This window comes from Clavelina lepadiformis, chromosome 6 (assembly GCF_947623445.1).
Source record: "Clavelina lepadiformis chromosome 6, kaClaLepa1.1, whole genome shotgun sequence".
In the NCBI taxonomy this organism is placed as follows: Eukaryota; Metazoa; Chordata; class Ascidiacea; order Aplousobranchia; family Clavelinidae; genus Clavelina; species Clavelina lepadiformis.
Genome location: NC_135245.1, coordinates 1,389,999 through 1,406,147, shown reverse-complemented (window position 1 = coordinate 1,406,147; position 16,149 = coordinate 1,389,999). Strand labels below are relative to the sequence as shown.

Below are 16,149 nucleotides of genomic sequence, written 5' to 3'. Positions count from 1 at the left end.
TGTTCAGTGGACAGTTGAACAGTTCCTGATGAATGATGATGAACCTGATGAACAGTTCCAAACTCGGTCAACAAAAAATAAAAAAACAACAAGTAAAAAATGCGTGTTTCGATCGCAATTTGCACAAAAGCGAGCTCGATAACCGAAGCATCAGCAAGTTTGTCGTGCAAATTCCTACTTTCCGAGGTGAGGGTTTTCACATCATACCATTTACTTTCTAAAAATCATGTCATTCGAGAAGACAACTTGTGTGCAAAAGCATTTATTTGAAATTTCACACTTCACAGCACCATAAAAAAGGTAACAAAGTCAGGCTCGTATATGAAGTGTGAAGCACCAACGATACTCGTTTCATCACCAACTACAATGACTTAAATTGCAACAATATTTCAAACGTATGCCGCACTATAAGGTAAGATTTGACCAAAATGCTGCCTATTTGTAGGAGGCGGAACACAGAAATAGAAAAACGAAACTTGGACCAAAAGAACGAGCAGCTGAAAAAATACTGCTGACAAAATACGGGACAAAATGGCTCCGACACAAGCAATACTAATACAAGGGAAAAAATTAATTTAATTCGAACGAAAAAATAAGTCAAAAGCGCAATGAAAACTTCACGGCCCGGCGTTAGCTGAGCAAGAATACGACGGAAAAAAATTCTAAACAAGAACAAATATTTCAATTTCTAAAAAACAAAGCAAATGAAATAAAAACTCATCGGTTTCCAATGGCAACGTCGTGACCTCGTCATGCAAGAGTGGCGACGACTTCACGAATGAGTGAAGTAATTTCATGCCAAATTTCAACTAGTTGTGTGTTGCGACCTTAGGTGAATGTGGAATTGTTTATGCGTACGTGCTACCATGACAACGCAAATGCTGCTTCTGTGGATCAGATGCAAGACGCTGGTTTTAAATCTGATCAAATCTTCCCATGGTTAATGACCTATTATGACGACATCAGGACGCAACAAATGAAACTTCACTTGATTCGAAAGATACAAAAATACTGCTCGCTTGAAACAAGTTTAAGAAAAATAGAAAAAGGGCAAAAAGGGTAAATCCACGCAGAAAATTCATCCGTTCACGATGAGGTATTTCATTGAAAGAAAAAACGAAAACGCAATAACAGTGCAATATCTAGATAAAGCTGATCTAATCTGACGTCGTTTCCGCATTTTGAAGTCTATTACCGACGTCATCGGCACTTTCGGTGACGTCACTACTTCTGGAACTCGTAACGACATTTGAACAAGGTCTCTCATCACCGATGTCACTCGAAGACGATTCGTTTGCGGAACCATGTTCTGTGGCGTCATCAGCGTCGGTTACATTAAGGGTGACGTCATCAACGTCGGCTACGTTGAGGGTGACGTCATTGTCGTTCAACGTGCATTCCACGACGTGGCTGTCGTGGGCGCGCGTTATAAGGAGTTCACTGCAGGCGGGGGATTCCCGGGACTGAGCATCGTCGGGGGCCGATTCCTCGATCGCCTTCTGCCGGGGCTTGGCATCGTGGGGTATGATGTGACAAAATTCCCCGTCCGTACCCCTGACCCACCACAACGGAGCGATCCCAGCGGCGGCACAGCACTGCAACTGCCTGCCATCGCACACCATCGCATACATGGGGCTTCCCGCACCCCGCGAATAGGGCAACCCCCCGTTACCGGGCAGGATTGTGTGGGAGACGGAGGTGCGGTTCGAATGCATGCAATCCGTCATCAAGCCGCACGATTCGTTGATGTGGGGGGGCGAATTGGCCCCACTGTAACAAGCGCACTGGGGAGGGGTAACGGGGGTACATTGACCCCTACTACCATCCTTCTCGTCCGTGCAACAAAGTTGACCCGTGATCTTTGACCGGAGGGCAGATTTCCGTTGACCTTTTGAACTGCAGACAGAAAGAAAAGACAAGCAATTAGCGTTGACGCATTAAGGCGATTAAGCGCGGATGACAAAATAAAAGAATTTTGACAAAAAAAGACGTTAAGGTTTCTTCCGCTTAATCCGATTGATCCAAATTGGCATTTAAAATAAAATAAACTTTTCGTCGTGGGTGGCGGAAGATCTTAGATTTCCAACCATTATATCGATTATTGCACGCACTCAATACTTCAATACACATCAGTATAGACTATAGAGGGAGAATTTCGAAGAAATAGGCTCACTTTTATTGCTGGGAGTCGGAAGAGTTTATTAAGCTGTTAACGCCGATCAATAAAGGTTTTTAAAAAGAGACAAGTTTATTAACCTTTCATTCCCGACTCCGGGATGAAAACACATTTACAGTGCCAAGGTCAAAATTCAGCCAATTCGCCGCCATCTGTCATAAAACGTTCGTTTTTCAAGGGCCCTGATTATTTATTTTGCCTCATACTATAAATAATACGGACGCCATAACGGCGACAAAACTTTTCGAGTGACGACGAGCAATTAACGTATTAACGGCGATGGTGATATTTGTTATCGCCTTAGTGTACAAAATCCGACTGTTCATCGTAGATACCTACACGATTCTTCGTCAAATACGGGCTGAAAATCAGCAACATTGACCGCAACGTAACGCCTGATACGCTTACAACAGTTCATTTCACCGGAGGACACGACTAATTGATATGCGCGATTTGCAGCCCGTGTTTGAGCTTCAAATTAAGTCTGTACGACGTCCTATCATCGGCTTTTGAACATCGGAATGTGAAAGCCCGTCCGCAGTAATAGCCGATATGGCACAAAAACATAGGCTGTGCTTTTGTGTTTAGATTAAGCGGCTTGGATGTCACATTTCTAACGACCTTCGTTTATCATAAGTAGCTTTCCAACGATCACCACTTACTCGTTTTGTTTTGACTCCGTTTGTGTCTGTCCACTTCGCAGTGAGAATTTCTTGTGGTATATGATAGCGGATGCGGCCAGAATTATAACAACAAAGCCCAGTGCTCCACCAGCGATTAAAATAGCTGTATCCCTCTGGGAGGAGCGGGTGCGGGCGTTATTGTTCACTTCGGTGTCTCTGTCTTCGTTCCAACCATCTGTAACGCACAACATAAGTAATGTATCAATAATTAAACGATGGCCTGGATTGACATTGTGATGTCACCTTACACAAGCTGCGGTCGTACATCAAGTACATTAGCGAATGCACGCGGTAAGCTGACGGTTTATCGTTGATAAGTTTTATGATTCAGAAAATGCAGACAACACGAGTCAATTGGGAATGATGACGTCACAAAGGGAACACATTGCTTCCTAAATTACGCAACTCTTTATAGAAATTGTAACAGCGATGTTCTAAATTTGGGACACTGGGAGAATGACTTGTACGTGAAAAGAAAGCCGACTTGTACGATGAATGTCATTTGTCGCTAATTTTAACAAAAGTATTGAGGAAATTTCGTAACTGACGAAATAACCTTAACAGACGATGTAAGACGCCCGTTCGGTACAGGATGAAAAGCGACCTAAATAAAGGTATCAATTTACGATAATAGCGAGCAATGAGGCGTGCGTAATAGCTCCTGAGTCAAGAGAAAATGGCAAAAGTGTTTACGCCGAACACTGGGACACGTCTGAAAGGTCGGACTCGTATAGCTGAGGCTCGCTATAATGAGAGTTTGCTCGCTAATTTTTTAAAACGCTCTTTGGCCGACTCATTATGCGTGTGCCCCGCCTTGTGAAGTTTTTAATTTGTTGCCGCGCTATTTAGCTGGATTGAGATCACAGAAAATTAATAAAAACCCGAAAAAGATCCGTACGCGTTCGGTGCTTGTTCAAATTTCTCGATGTGGAACCGACTCGCCATCATCTGTCAGCAACTGGTAAAGAAAATCGTTGGCCCACAAACTATATTGGAATCAATTTGACAGATTTAATCTTTTTCCGGGAAACGCCTTTTTAGATCAGGTGGTTGTATAGAGTCAAAGTTCTCCGAGTCGACTGAATGTTGGCAAACTCATTTCCGGCAATAGGCTAAAACGAGAACTTTCTATGTCGTCTCAACTACACGCCGGCTCTCTAATCACATGCAAGAAACAGGTGTTTACTTCGTACGATGATTTCGTTTACCCCTTGGGCAATGAGCTATTACGTCGATGGTTGGCATTTTTCGTTGCTTTAGAGAGAAAATTTGGGGAGTTTAATTTGAGATATAAAAATGCAAGAAGCTTAACCGAACCCGGTCACAGCCGAAATCACTTTTAAGGGTTCGAATAAAATCACGGAATTCACGGCTCGATATGATGTACTTATGCGTTACTTTTCAACACCAGCGATAAGACCGAAGCCAACACCACTGCGACCGCGAACCTCAAAAATAAGATCGATGAACTTCAGGACTGAGTAGCTTATGCGCCGAACGACCCAACAAAAATATGCGAATTCGACTCTAAGTGTTATCTGTTGCTGAAATTTTAGTTTTTGGGACGAAATTTTTGATAATAATACCGTTATCATTTTCGATCTAAATCCACCGCCAGCGTTTCACCGCTAACTAAATAGCAGAAACCAATTGCTTATACAATAAACGTTAGGTGCAAAGTCAATTCAAAACAGCCTCTAATTGAAACAACAGAACTCACCGATTAACGACGGGTCCGGATGATAGAGATCAGGTTCCAGATCAAAGAGGAATTCCACTTCATCGTCCTCCACCAGGACCTCGTTGGACAGCGGTGACGGTCCATGGGCGTTGAAGGCCTACAACAACATTGCTGCGTCTTGAATGAATGGTCGCTACGCGTCTATTAACAGCTGTGGGTATTCACAGGGCTGCTATGGTCCTTTCGCCACAGCATGTGACTCAGCGACCGAACCAGCTGGACTTCTATAGTCAGCGGCACTTATAACAAGGCATTATCGGGTTTCAGTGGAAATTCAATGCGATTAAGCAAAATGGTTTTATGCCTAACTCAGCATTTATCACATTTGGAAATCGTCTGTAGCCGATTAGATGTGGCCGATGTGGACGTCTGTACCATCGACAAAACACATTTCACGCCACAGTATATCTTTTTAAGCTCCAACAGCAGCATCTTTACGCATCCAGCCGGATCGTTGTATCAAAACACTTTAATAAAGTTAAGTCGAAGTGTTTGCGAATTATACCTGCAGCCTAATCGAATAACTCGAGCCCCCCTTGAGATTGTGCAAGGTGTAAGAAGAAACCGACGGATTCTTGATTCGCCTTTTCTTGTGTTTTTTCCGGTTCAAAACGTAATTGAGGTAAAAGCCTTTGAAATTGTAGGAGTCCGGTCCATCGTACTATGGAAGAAAGTATAAGGTAGCTAAATGGGACTGTTTCATACACTACCGTCCACCTTATTTACTTAATATGGGAATATGAAGTTGGAAATAGCGGGAATAGACAGTCGTACGGCCGCGCACTTTTTTCGTATTTTCATGTGCGATGAGTATTTACAGTTATAACCTCAATGCGGCTGCATGTTGCGAACATAATATGCAAAGTGACATGATGCAGAGAAAAATAATGGGTTAAAATAACTTCCAAAAACCATGGTTCAAAGACAGCTCAGGGGAGGGATAAGTTCGTTCACACAATAATTAATTCTAATTAACAAACAGTTTAAATAATCGATTACTTGCGACTGGTAATTACACAACATCTGCTGAAATCTGGTCACTTATAACTCACCCTCCACTGTAGATAGAGACTCCCGTTAGCTATGGTTGCGTTTGTGATTTCGGGGGCTGTGGTCAGCACGATAGGGGGTAGGGGCTCATGGGAGGAAGCGGACGAGGGGGTCGATTCACCCACTTTGTTTATGGCGATCACGCGGAATTTATACGAAGTCCCTTTGCAACGTAAAAGTTGTTGGTTATAATAAGCAATGAGTAACAATAACTAACACACAACAACAAAACAGTAACTGCCAACATTAACACACAATTAAGTGATTAACAATCCACTTTGTTTACAACAAAAAGAGTGATGACAAAAAACATTCCAGAAATTAACACTCATTCGTATCAAACTGTTGGTTTCCTGATTGAATTAAATTCCAGTGTTTTTATCAAGAGCAAGTTCAACGTAGACTTAGTAATAGACGAATGACGTTTGAATTTGAGAAAAACATTTCGATTTCATAAGGTGGTGGTTAACGTCTCGATAAAGTGGTGCTTGAAAATGAAGAGTCTTCACTTGAGAAATTTTACGTGGAAAGCACGAAAGCAATCTGAAACTAACTGATTAAAACAAAAAGTATCCGAATACGGCAAGATGAATGATAGCCACGACAGCTCTAAAAGCGCTACTGCCGCGAGCTTACTGTTGCAGAAAATCACTAAATTCTTTCGCGCAGTGACGGCTGTTTGTTCAAATGACTCAATGCCTATTAGCTTTTATTATTCTTCGGGCACTGGTATTTAATTAGTTAATGAAAGCGTCCCAAGATGGGACAAAAAACGAGAGACTGTGGTCCGTGTTGATGACATTGATTCATACCTTACCCGGCCTGACCTTTACGCGCTAGCGGAGACGTATTTTGGCATGAAGCTTTCGTGGCGAATAAACTTACCCCTTTTCAAGCCCATTATGGGGTAGGTCCTGGTGTCGGCCGATGATATCTTGGTGACGTTCTTCCAACCACTTTTCTGCCGTTTCATCGCTCTCAATTGTATCTGGAACAGAACTCGTAAATCCAAGTCCAAGGTTATCGACAACAATCGGTCATTATCTCCGTGATATCTCATTAGAAATCAAATTGGCTTGAATACTCGGCTCCGGGCGTAAACAGTGCAGTGAAATCAAGTCGAAATAGGTTGTTGAGATCATTTTAGGTAAACATGTAAACATTGTCTCGCCTACCTTGTAGCCTATGATGGGTGAACCCCCGTTCGATCGGGGCCCCCACGTTAGGGTAACCGAACTCGGTGACGTCACAGTAACGTGGGGGGATTCGGGTGCATCTGGGACTTTCGGACCGGACGAAGTTGTACCTTTAAAGTAAAATTGACTAATTTAAACCTAACCTTAGTAATAACGGCATGTTATAAATGTCACTCATTCCAACGATTTTAAGCAGAAATCAACGATGTTATTTCAGATGGCCAAAGGTTAAATGACAAATGTACAGATGGTCTTCAGTTTCATGTAAACACTTGGGCACGAACAAAAAGCTACTTTGGCCGGTAATTATAGCCACAAACGCACCTGATCTGTCTGTGCAATTCGGCAAGAGTTTGTGCAATTTACGTCGGCGATTACAGCCGTGTTCCGACGGCAATTTCGGTTGATGTGGCGCCAGAGAAGCGCCACCATGAGCTGTTGATGATAAAGAAATAATTTAAGGCATGGGAAAGATATATTGCAAGGTAACGGCAAAAATGGAACCCGTTCGCGGCGTGCACCGATACCCTACAAGTTCAGTTCGTTGTATACGGTTTAAAATTGTAGAGCAGTCAAGTATTTCAAGGCGGTGATAGATGGATGGTGATACGAGACAGTAATCCACACCAGGCTGCTCACCCTTTCCTGTTCGAAACGACGACATAGCAGGGTGACTGGTGCGCTTATCAAGAAGAATCTTAACCATTTCAACCTGATACACGCTCGATCCATCAAGGCCGCTTAGCTGAAGCGATGTTCCATTTGCAGGGACTGATACGTACTTCCATTCTTTGGATGAAACCTGCGTTAAAATGAGAGCGAGCGCTTTCGTTATAAATGATCCTTCGAAAAACCAGGAACGTATTAATCACAGTACGGTAAATAAACAATGAAAACAGGTGCGCTATAGAAAGGGGATGGAAAGTATGAATGGAGCTTTATTAAAATTTATTTTCATAACGATGTAAAATCGCAGTCCAGAACATTGCAGCGTTTGTCGTGGAGCGGTAACCTTTGAATCGCTTTAGGGCAGAAATTAAAGCCCTCTATGCTGCTTTAACGAGCAGCCGGATCAATACGCCAAATACAAAGCATTATAGTTAAAAAAACGCAAGTGCCTGGACGGCAGCGACCGAGCATCACAAGAATTCATTCCTGCCATCAATCACCGGGCAAACTGACTCAAGACAAAGTTTCGGAGATTTCCCCGCAAAGACGGGCCCTTGTTTTGATGGACGAGGCTCTCTGTTGACAGTGAAAACAATGGCAGGGACCACAAAATAAACCACGGCTATGCATCAACTGTGCTGTGATGCATGTCGAGAAAACGTATTGACAACAGCAGTTCCCCGAGCGTACGTGAGGAATAGTTTGGGATACACAAACCATAATAGCGTCTAGCTTGTCAACATAAGACACAACGTGGTTACATTGTTTATCGTTGCAAGACACACGTAAGCCTGGAATATATGCTGCAAGTGGCCATAAAACAGTGTAGCATGGGTTTTTGCACGAATAAATCTGCTTGTTGGATGTGTATAGGAATGCTACTTGAATATCAGCAGCGTGTTACGTGAGGATGTCATTAAGTGTGAAACATTACAAGGGAGGTTTTCATTGAAGCCGCACATAAGTTTTTCTAGCACGTGCATAAGTGCTTCATGGTTGGTTGGAAGACTGTAATTTAAATTGTTGGACAAACTTTGAAACCAGTGCTTAAATTAAATAAACTGACACTTAAGGATTATCAGACAAGGTCATAGAAGAAACCATTTCGCTTAGGCGACGAACAAATTATCAGTTGCTACCTTGAAGAACAGAGTTAATGAGCTTTTAAGTATGCCTGCAGGCAAGCATCCTGTAGCATACGTCTGTGAGCAATGCTAATCATTGCAGGCCCATCCAAATTTTCCAGGCCTAGTTGGAATGTTGATGGCCTAATGATGCCTAAAGGAAGTCTAGAACATAATTTTCCAATTTGCGCCTTTACAAAACCTTCTCATGGCACCAAGCTGCCAATTTTTATTTTCATTCATTTCATTACCCCTTCAAACAACAAAGTCCTTTATTCACAGTGCTGGTACCGAGTAAGGGAAAAAGAAAACCAACCAAGTAGGACTTGATGAGCGAGAACAACACAAAATAAATAAACAAAACCTTAATATGTATTTAGTTAAGTGCACAAACAGCAAACATATTGAAAAACAACCTTATACAAGGGCCAGAGTCAATACATCATTATTTCAAACGCAAAGTTTACATACCTTTTTATATCTGATATAGAAGGCTTGAATTGCAGCTATGCTCGCTTCAGATGTCCATGATAAAAGATAAGTGTCTGATTTCGACGTACGCCCTAAACTCGTAATGACAGGAGCATTGGGGAGATCCTACAGTATCATATATATGACATTAATATACTTTGATCATTATTAACTAAGCATATAGTTATAAGCGGTTGTATATCATCTGAGTGACAGTTTATTTGAGTGACAGCTCATTTGAGTGACATAATTATAGTTCATTTGAGTGACACATTGATAACTACTGTTTAATTCATTTGAGTGACACATTGATAAGGACTGTGTAATTCATTTCAGTGACAGATTGACATTTTTTGTTTAAGTTGCAGTTGCTGTTAATTAGAAAGTGCACAGATGACAACACACACAAGACAAAGTTTAGAGTACTATCTACAAAAAAACAACTGTGCCATGTTGTGTGAAATGCAACAGATAAGATAAGAGCCATGTTTTCTATTGCGTTGGTGTGATGTTGTGCAAAATGCAACAGATAACATGGTTTCCATTGTATTTGTGTGAAGAGCAATGGAAGCCATGTTATCTGTTACATTTATATCATATGTGCCACTCATTTCTCAACCATTACTGTAGTTTGAAAATTGAACAGTACTCACCAATGTGTCACTCAAATGAACTGTCACTCAGTTGAGCATGAATTATTTGTCACTCAAATGAACGTTAAAAAAATGTGTCACTCAAATGAGCTGTCACTCAAATGAAATGTCACTCAGTTGATCAACTACCGTTATAAGCAATTAATGTAAGTTAACAATTTGACAAACACGTAATTAAAAACTTACCACATGTGGGAATGAAAATGCTAATATTTTTATGCAACAAATGTATATTTCATTACATATATACATACAAAATTTTTATCATATTCTACAAATAAGAAAACATAGTTACCTCTAAATTGTTTGAAGGGAAATAGTCAAAATATTTACTGGCTTTGCCATCGAAAAGTGGGTCTTGTGGCAGAGATACATCTAATAAAAAAGTACAAAAATTAAAAGCACAGTAAAACTTTGGGAAAATGCTCTTATTGCAGTGTGGGTTGAAGCTTGACAAACGTTGCAGCGAATCAGTTCACAAACCATTAAACATGTGATGGAAAAGTCTGCTGGTTACACACAAACAATTAGCTGCACAAATAAGCAAAAGACTTTGCCGTCACTTCATTCATGTTTGCTAACCCTTAGCAGTAAGTTGATATGTTAACGATTTACAACTGAGACAACTCAAGTGTGGAGGCAAATCCAAGCAAAGTAGCTTATATTTCCCTCAACATTTCTCGGTACATCCATCACCACTAAGAGCCATTCAACATTCAATTGGCCAAGTGACAACAAAAACAAGTCACGAAGAATTTCTTGTTTTCCCACTGAAGTATTAACTCGCACAACTCAAACCCCAAGACACACTGTCACACCTGACAGAATGCATAAGTGCTTTGGAACAGAACAAGGAAAATTTCAGCGTCAAATATTCAACCAATGATGCAAAAAAATTGAAGAATATCCTGTGCTTTTGGATGAACAAGATTACACCATTAATGTGATGATATGCCATGCAGTAAGTATTGATGGGGAAGTGAAGTCATTTTGAATTTATTTTCTAAAAATGGATAAAAATCTGCTGATTACAAAAATGTAAACGAAATTTCTCTTTATTCTTTCGTGTTATTGACAAATCCGTTTTCAAAAAACTACGTGTGACATCACCTAAACAAAAAACGGACGATGTGACATCACCTAGTTGGTTAGTTTTCAAACATGGTTCAAGAGCATATCAGATTAATGAGTAGCTGCTGTTGGAAAACTCCTTTCGTCAAATGTAGCGAGCACGATGGTCAGTCATTTTAATAAGTCTTCAGTAATGGATGATTAACTAATTAATTACAAGAGGAGTTTTTAATTAGAAAATAAGTTGAAAATGACTTCAGTTCTCCTTTAATAAAGAAAAATCTGAAAGTTAATAAATTTTGAAATAGGTCTAAGAACTACAGATTGCAGCCTTTCACTTGTTAAGTTCCCCACTGAAAATGATCCAAAATAGCGGGTTCTTTGTTTTTAGAAAATTTAAATAACTTTAATAAACTCAGCCATTGTTTAAATATGTCATCCAAATCATAATTGTTATCCAGCAAAAATACATCTTGTTGCTTGCTATTCCTAACATGAAGAGATTATCATGAAAATGAAAGAAATTTCATAACATGATAGATAACAGTCAAGAGCTAGAGTGCCATATAATAATGTACATAATTACACATTGCATGCTCATATATGTTTCATAAACACAGCCTACGGATAAATATAAGAAAATTTTGCATTTAAGCTAGAAATAAGATAAAAAAATGCATTTAAGCTAGAAATTATAAAGAACTTAAAATTTACAAACCTTTTCCTGAGCATGTCGTACAACAATAAAGAAATAAAATCCATAATAAATATGCAGAGTGCAGTGAAATGAGATGCATGCTACGGCAAACCTTGGCAGCTCTGGGGTAGAACTTTGTGAACGCAAGTTACATTATTCACATGAAATGCCACTCACCTAACTACCTACCCTGTGTGCACAAGTTCATCATAAAATCACCTTGTTAAGCAATAAACCATGTTATATCTGCAGTAAAATAGCTAAAGCTTGTTCCGATAGTTTGCTATATATACCATTTGGGGCATATTGCCACCATCACCTACAGCAAATGACACAACCAGTTTGGGGCAACTACCACTTAACATACTGCATACTGGTACTGTGGAGTAACATAATACATAACAAAAATGTTTCAAACGCGGCAATACCTTTGCCTTGTTCACAACATAAACTATAACTTTGATAGCACACAACTATTATTATATATAGTTATATATAATATATATAGTTCACTGTCTTCCAAGTCAAGTGGGCAAGCAAAGTTTAGCGAACAGTTAAATTTCTGCATTGCTATCAGATATCAAACTTTCTAACAGGGCTGCAGCCCATTTGGTGTTGTTGAAAGAAGCCAAGATTCCACTCTGTCCACATTCAACTATGTTCATATGTTATATCACTACCGGCTACAAAATGGACTAGTTTTACTACAAGATACACAAACAGGCTTATAAACATAGTTGTATCTTGCCTAAACACAGCTTTCTGCGTAAGTGTACACATTAATTAATTACCTTTGCACTTTCAAGTAAAGGTCTAAATGGAAAGTACTTGTGATGTAACAAATCCTTAATATTTGATCCAGATTAAGAGTGCAAAAGTAAACGAAAACCAAATATTTTTCAATGTGAAATTACATAAAATATCACCAATTGTGTGTATACATATACAGATTACTCGCTCTTCACAAAGATCACTGCAGTAAAATAATTCAAAGTTATACACAATATATATAATGTAGTAGTTTTTCACTTTCCATAATTTTGTAAATTAGGGTTTTCTTGAAAGCTGAATCTGTAGATCATACTGGAAAGCATGGCAACTGCCCCATCAAGGTTTTTCAAGACTGTGCTTGCTCCACTCAAACCTGAACTTCAGTGGAAAAAATTGCTTTTCTGTTTTTCTTTCAGATTTTAAACAAAAAAAGTACAATGTCTTCTGTTTTAGGAAGATTACATTTGCCCGGCCCGCAAGTTTTTCATTTAACCTAAGTTGCCTCACCTTCATTGCAGACTGGAAAATGCACCTGGTACACCATTTTATTTCCCACTCCGATTTTGATCATCCTACACCCTCGAGATCTTGTGAAAAAATTCCATGCTTTCTAGTCTAGTCTGTAGATGAGCAAGACTGCAAAGCTGCCACATAATTGGCTCGGTGGCAAAACAGATCTAGGCTAAAAGTGCTTGGCTTGTAAAAATGCAAAGCGAAGTCTATTTCCAGTTGTACTCAGGGTGCATTCCATGTCAGTTACACCGAAGATCTTCGACCTAACCTTCAGTCAAGCGGCGTAAATTTGACCTTGACATTGCACGAAGCAGGTACCGGTCTTGGTGTAAACACATTGAAACAATGGAAAATTTGCAAACTCACTTTGCCTTCATTTTTCTCTTGTTTAAACGAAAAAGACTGCAACTTTTTTTTAAATTCATAGTTGGCATAACGTACATATTAGTAATGTATGCCAAACAGATTTTCGTTCTGCACATCACACGAAATGCACCCTGAAGTTGTGCTATTTGTGTTGTCGTGTGGTTATGCGTTTAATTACCCAGTTTTTCTTTGTTTATATCGTATACCATAAATCACCATGAAGATAGAAAGCTTGACGTACGCGTTAATGAATCTCATGCGTACAGGTGCCACACTTTCCACTATGGGCCAGACTGCAGAGTATAAGGATCGCCAAGATCTCGGAAGGTGCAGAAGTAAAATTGCGATGTATTTCCATGGTGCATTCCACATGAGTTACACCAGACTTTTGGCGTGAGCAAGGGTTAAGTGACATAAACTCCGTTTGGCCTTGGCGTGACACGAAACCAATCCACGTCTTGGTGCAACCTGATGACTGCAAATTCACTTTGCTAGACCAAAAAGAGCACATTGAGCACTGACTTGGGTTTTTTTTTAGAAATCGCAGTTGGCATGACGTCTTCGGGCCTTGGGGTATTTGTAATTTTCACCAAACTGACTTTCGGCGTACACATCGCATGAAATGCTTCCTAGCCTTGCTTCTTTATTTTTCTTTTATAAATTAGCCAAACAAGTAATCAGATTTTGTAAAAATTACCTTGCTTGTTCGTTATGAACAGGCATGAATGTGAACAAGTTTGGCAAATTAATGAGTCTCATGTGTGTGTGCGCCAGGTTGGAAAGTTTGCTAGGACAGCCTAGGATGCCTTTTGCACGGGGATACAAGTTAATTGCACGCACAATGGCAATTGTAGTATTGTTTCATCTTTATTGTACGAAGGATTTCTTAACTAAAACAGCTAACTTTCCAACCTGGTGCGTGTGCACACTTTCTTCTACTGACGGGACTTTACGTCTTAACTTAATTGTTTTACTGCCTGGCACCTGCAGACTGGCAAAGTAAGGGCAGGTGTATTAATTCAGTAATTAGGCTATATATTGATCTATACCGTATACTGTACTGATTATTAATTGCTGGCCAATTGACCAGCAACGATGAAACTGATATTAGCCTAAAGCGAGATACCGTCATTGCATGGTACAAGCTATACAGGATACAGTATCTATCCATACTTTAAAATCTTGGCTTCGAGTCTGTACTTTATGTGCAAAATGGCAAGCACATTACCTATCAAGCCTAGGCTACCTTACAAAGTCCTTAACTGACAGCTAGCCCAGATTAAAACACAGGTTGACGAGCAGCAAAACACCAAACAAAAGGAAAAAAGCAGCAGTGTTCTCAAGTGATTTTTTATAATCCGCTGAACGCAAAAGCGCATTTTTGTATATTTCGCTTTCACATTCACCTACTAACGGCTATTAATAATAATAGTAGTGGGAAACAGAATCGGCCTAATCTAATCTTGGATTATAATAATCTTTAAAAAACTCATTGGCTGCATTCGATTCGAAGATCCTTGGATAGTGACTTTAATGTTCTTGTCAATTTGAGGGTGCAATGAAAATATGCAGCAAATGCTGTGGTGACTCACAGCCGAGAACAAGGATCGATTTATAATAAAGTCGTTTGGTTCAGCTAAACAACTTAGAGTTGCCCCACTTAAACTGGGTTAAATAATTTTATATAGAATCTAGAATGACATATTACACTTCCAACTTAGATGGCGAAGCACATGATTATCAGTTTCAGTGTTTCATGTTTTACTTGATGTCTTGTCAACAATGAGCTATTCGTGGTGAAACGGACAGTCTCTACAAGTTATAGGTTAACCAAAAAGTAACAAAAAATATAAAACGTCACCAATTTAATAACCCACATATTTTGAGATTTTGTAAAAATAGCTTACTTTCCTTATTAGTTTGGCATGCATAGCTATCTGCCAAAACGCCCTCGTGTGTGCTGAAACTGAAAATTTTTGACGAGCCGATTAATCAATTAATAAGATTAATTGATGATTTTGGACCCTTGAGTTCAAACATCTCTGCAGGGATATTTCCACTTCACAAGGGAGACAATTGCAAAAATTTGAATTTGTTGACGATGATAATACTTTACATAATATTGGATACCCTTCGTAATTGCATTGTTGTCTTAAGGAGTATCACGACAGTAAATCTGCCATCACTATAAAGCGCCGTAAACAGTGGGTGACGTTAAGTAACTACAGAAAAGAGTAGTGAGGTAACGGTGTATCTTTACTAACTAGAATAACATTAACAAACAACATCAACGCGAACAAACAAGTTAATTGATCGCTTGGCTTTGCCAAAGCAATTAAGATTACATTCTACACTCGGTGAATCAACGCTCGCCACAGCATCAAGGTAAGGCGGTTTGTCTTTCTTTTTCATCTTTTGTCTAAACTATAATTTAAACCAAGGCAATGATCCCTGCGACCGCATTGGTTTTCCTAATGTTTGCAATAGTAGCACATGTTGATGATTTAAAGCCTATATCGTTGTAGCCATAATTTTTCAAGTCCAAAAGAACTTGCTTGCTATCATGTTCCAAAAACCGTTAACTGAGCGCGGACATGGTCGCAAATATTTGCTTCATTTGCCTACAAGATGGTTTGTTGTGTGAAGCGGGTGGTGGTTGGAAGAAAAGGTTATTTGTTTTGCCATTATTATACGCCCCCTTCGACCACTGACAATTTGTAAAAAGATTCAAACAGAATCAATAAACTACATTTTAAGACCCAGGGTACGCATCGTATAAGCGTTAGGTTATCTTCTGTAATCGTCTTATCTCGTTTTAATGAGCATTACAGCAGTAAATCCGCTATCAGTATAATGTACCTCAAACAATGGGTGACGTATAGTAACCACAGCCAAGATATAATCAATATAAGGAGGTTTGTCTTTCGTTTTTCATTCTTTGTCTAAACTATAATTCAAACCAAAGCAA

General features: G+C 39.6%; 1 protein-coding gene across 1 annotated transcript; it reads right to left on the bottom strand.

Annotated features, from left to right (window-relative positions):
• Positions 1-246: 246 nt before the first annotated feature.
• Positions 247-14,440, bottom strand: LOC143461729 (brother of CDO-like). The gene is made up of 12 exons (XM_076959568.1): positions 11,553-14,440; positions 10,059-10,138; positions 9,111-9,236; positions 7,486-7,648; positions 7,171-7,281; positions 6,826-6,956; positions 6,536-6,638; positions 5,653-5,813; positions 5,106-5,261; positions 4,580-4,697; positions 2,839-3,034; positions 247-1,896 (listed from the first exon to the last, which is right to left on the bottom strand). The coding sequence occupies exons 1-12, from the start codon at positions 11,629-11,631 to the stop codon at positions 1,158-1,160; spliced, it is 2,163 nt and encodes a 720-aa protein (XP_076815683.1). The 5' UTR covers positions 11,632-14,440; the 3' UTR covers positions 247-1,157.
• Positions 14,441-16,149: the final 1,709 nt, after the last annotated feature.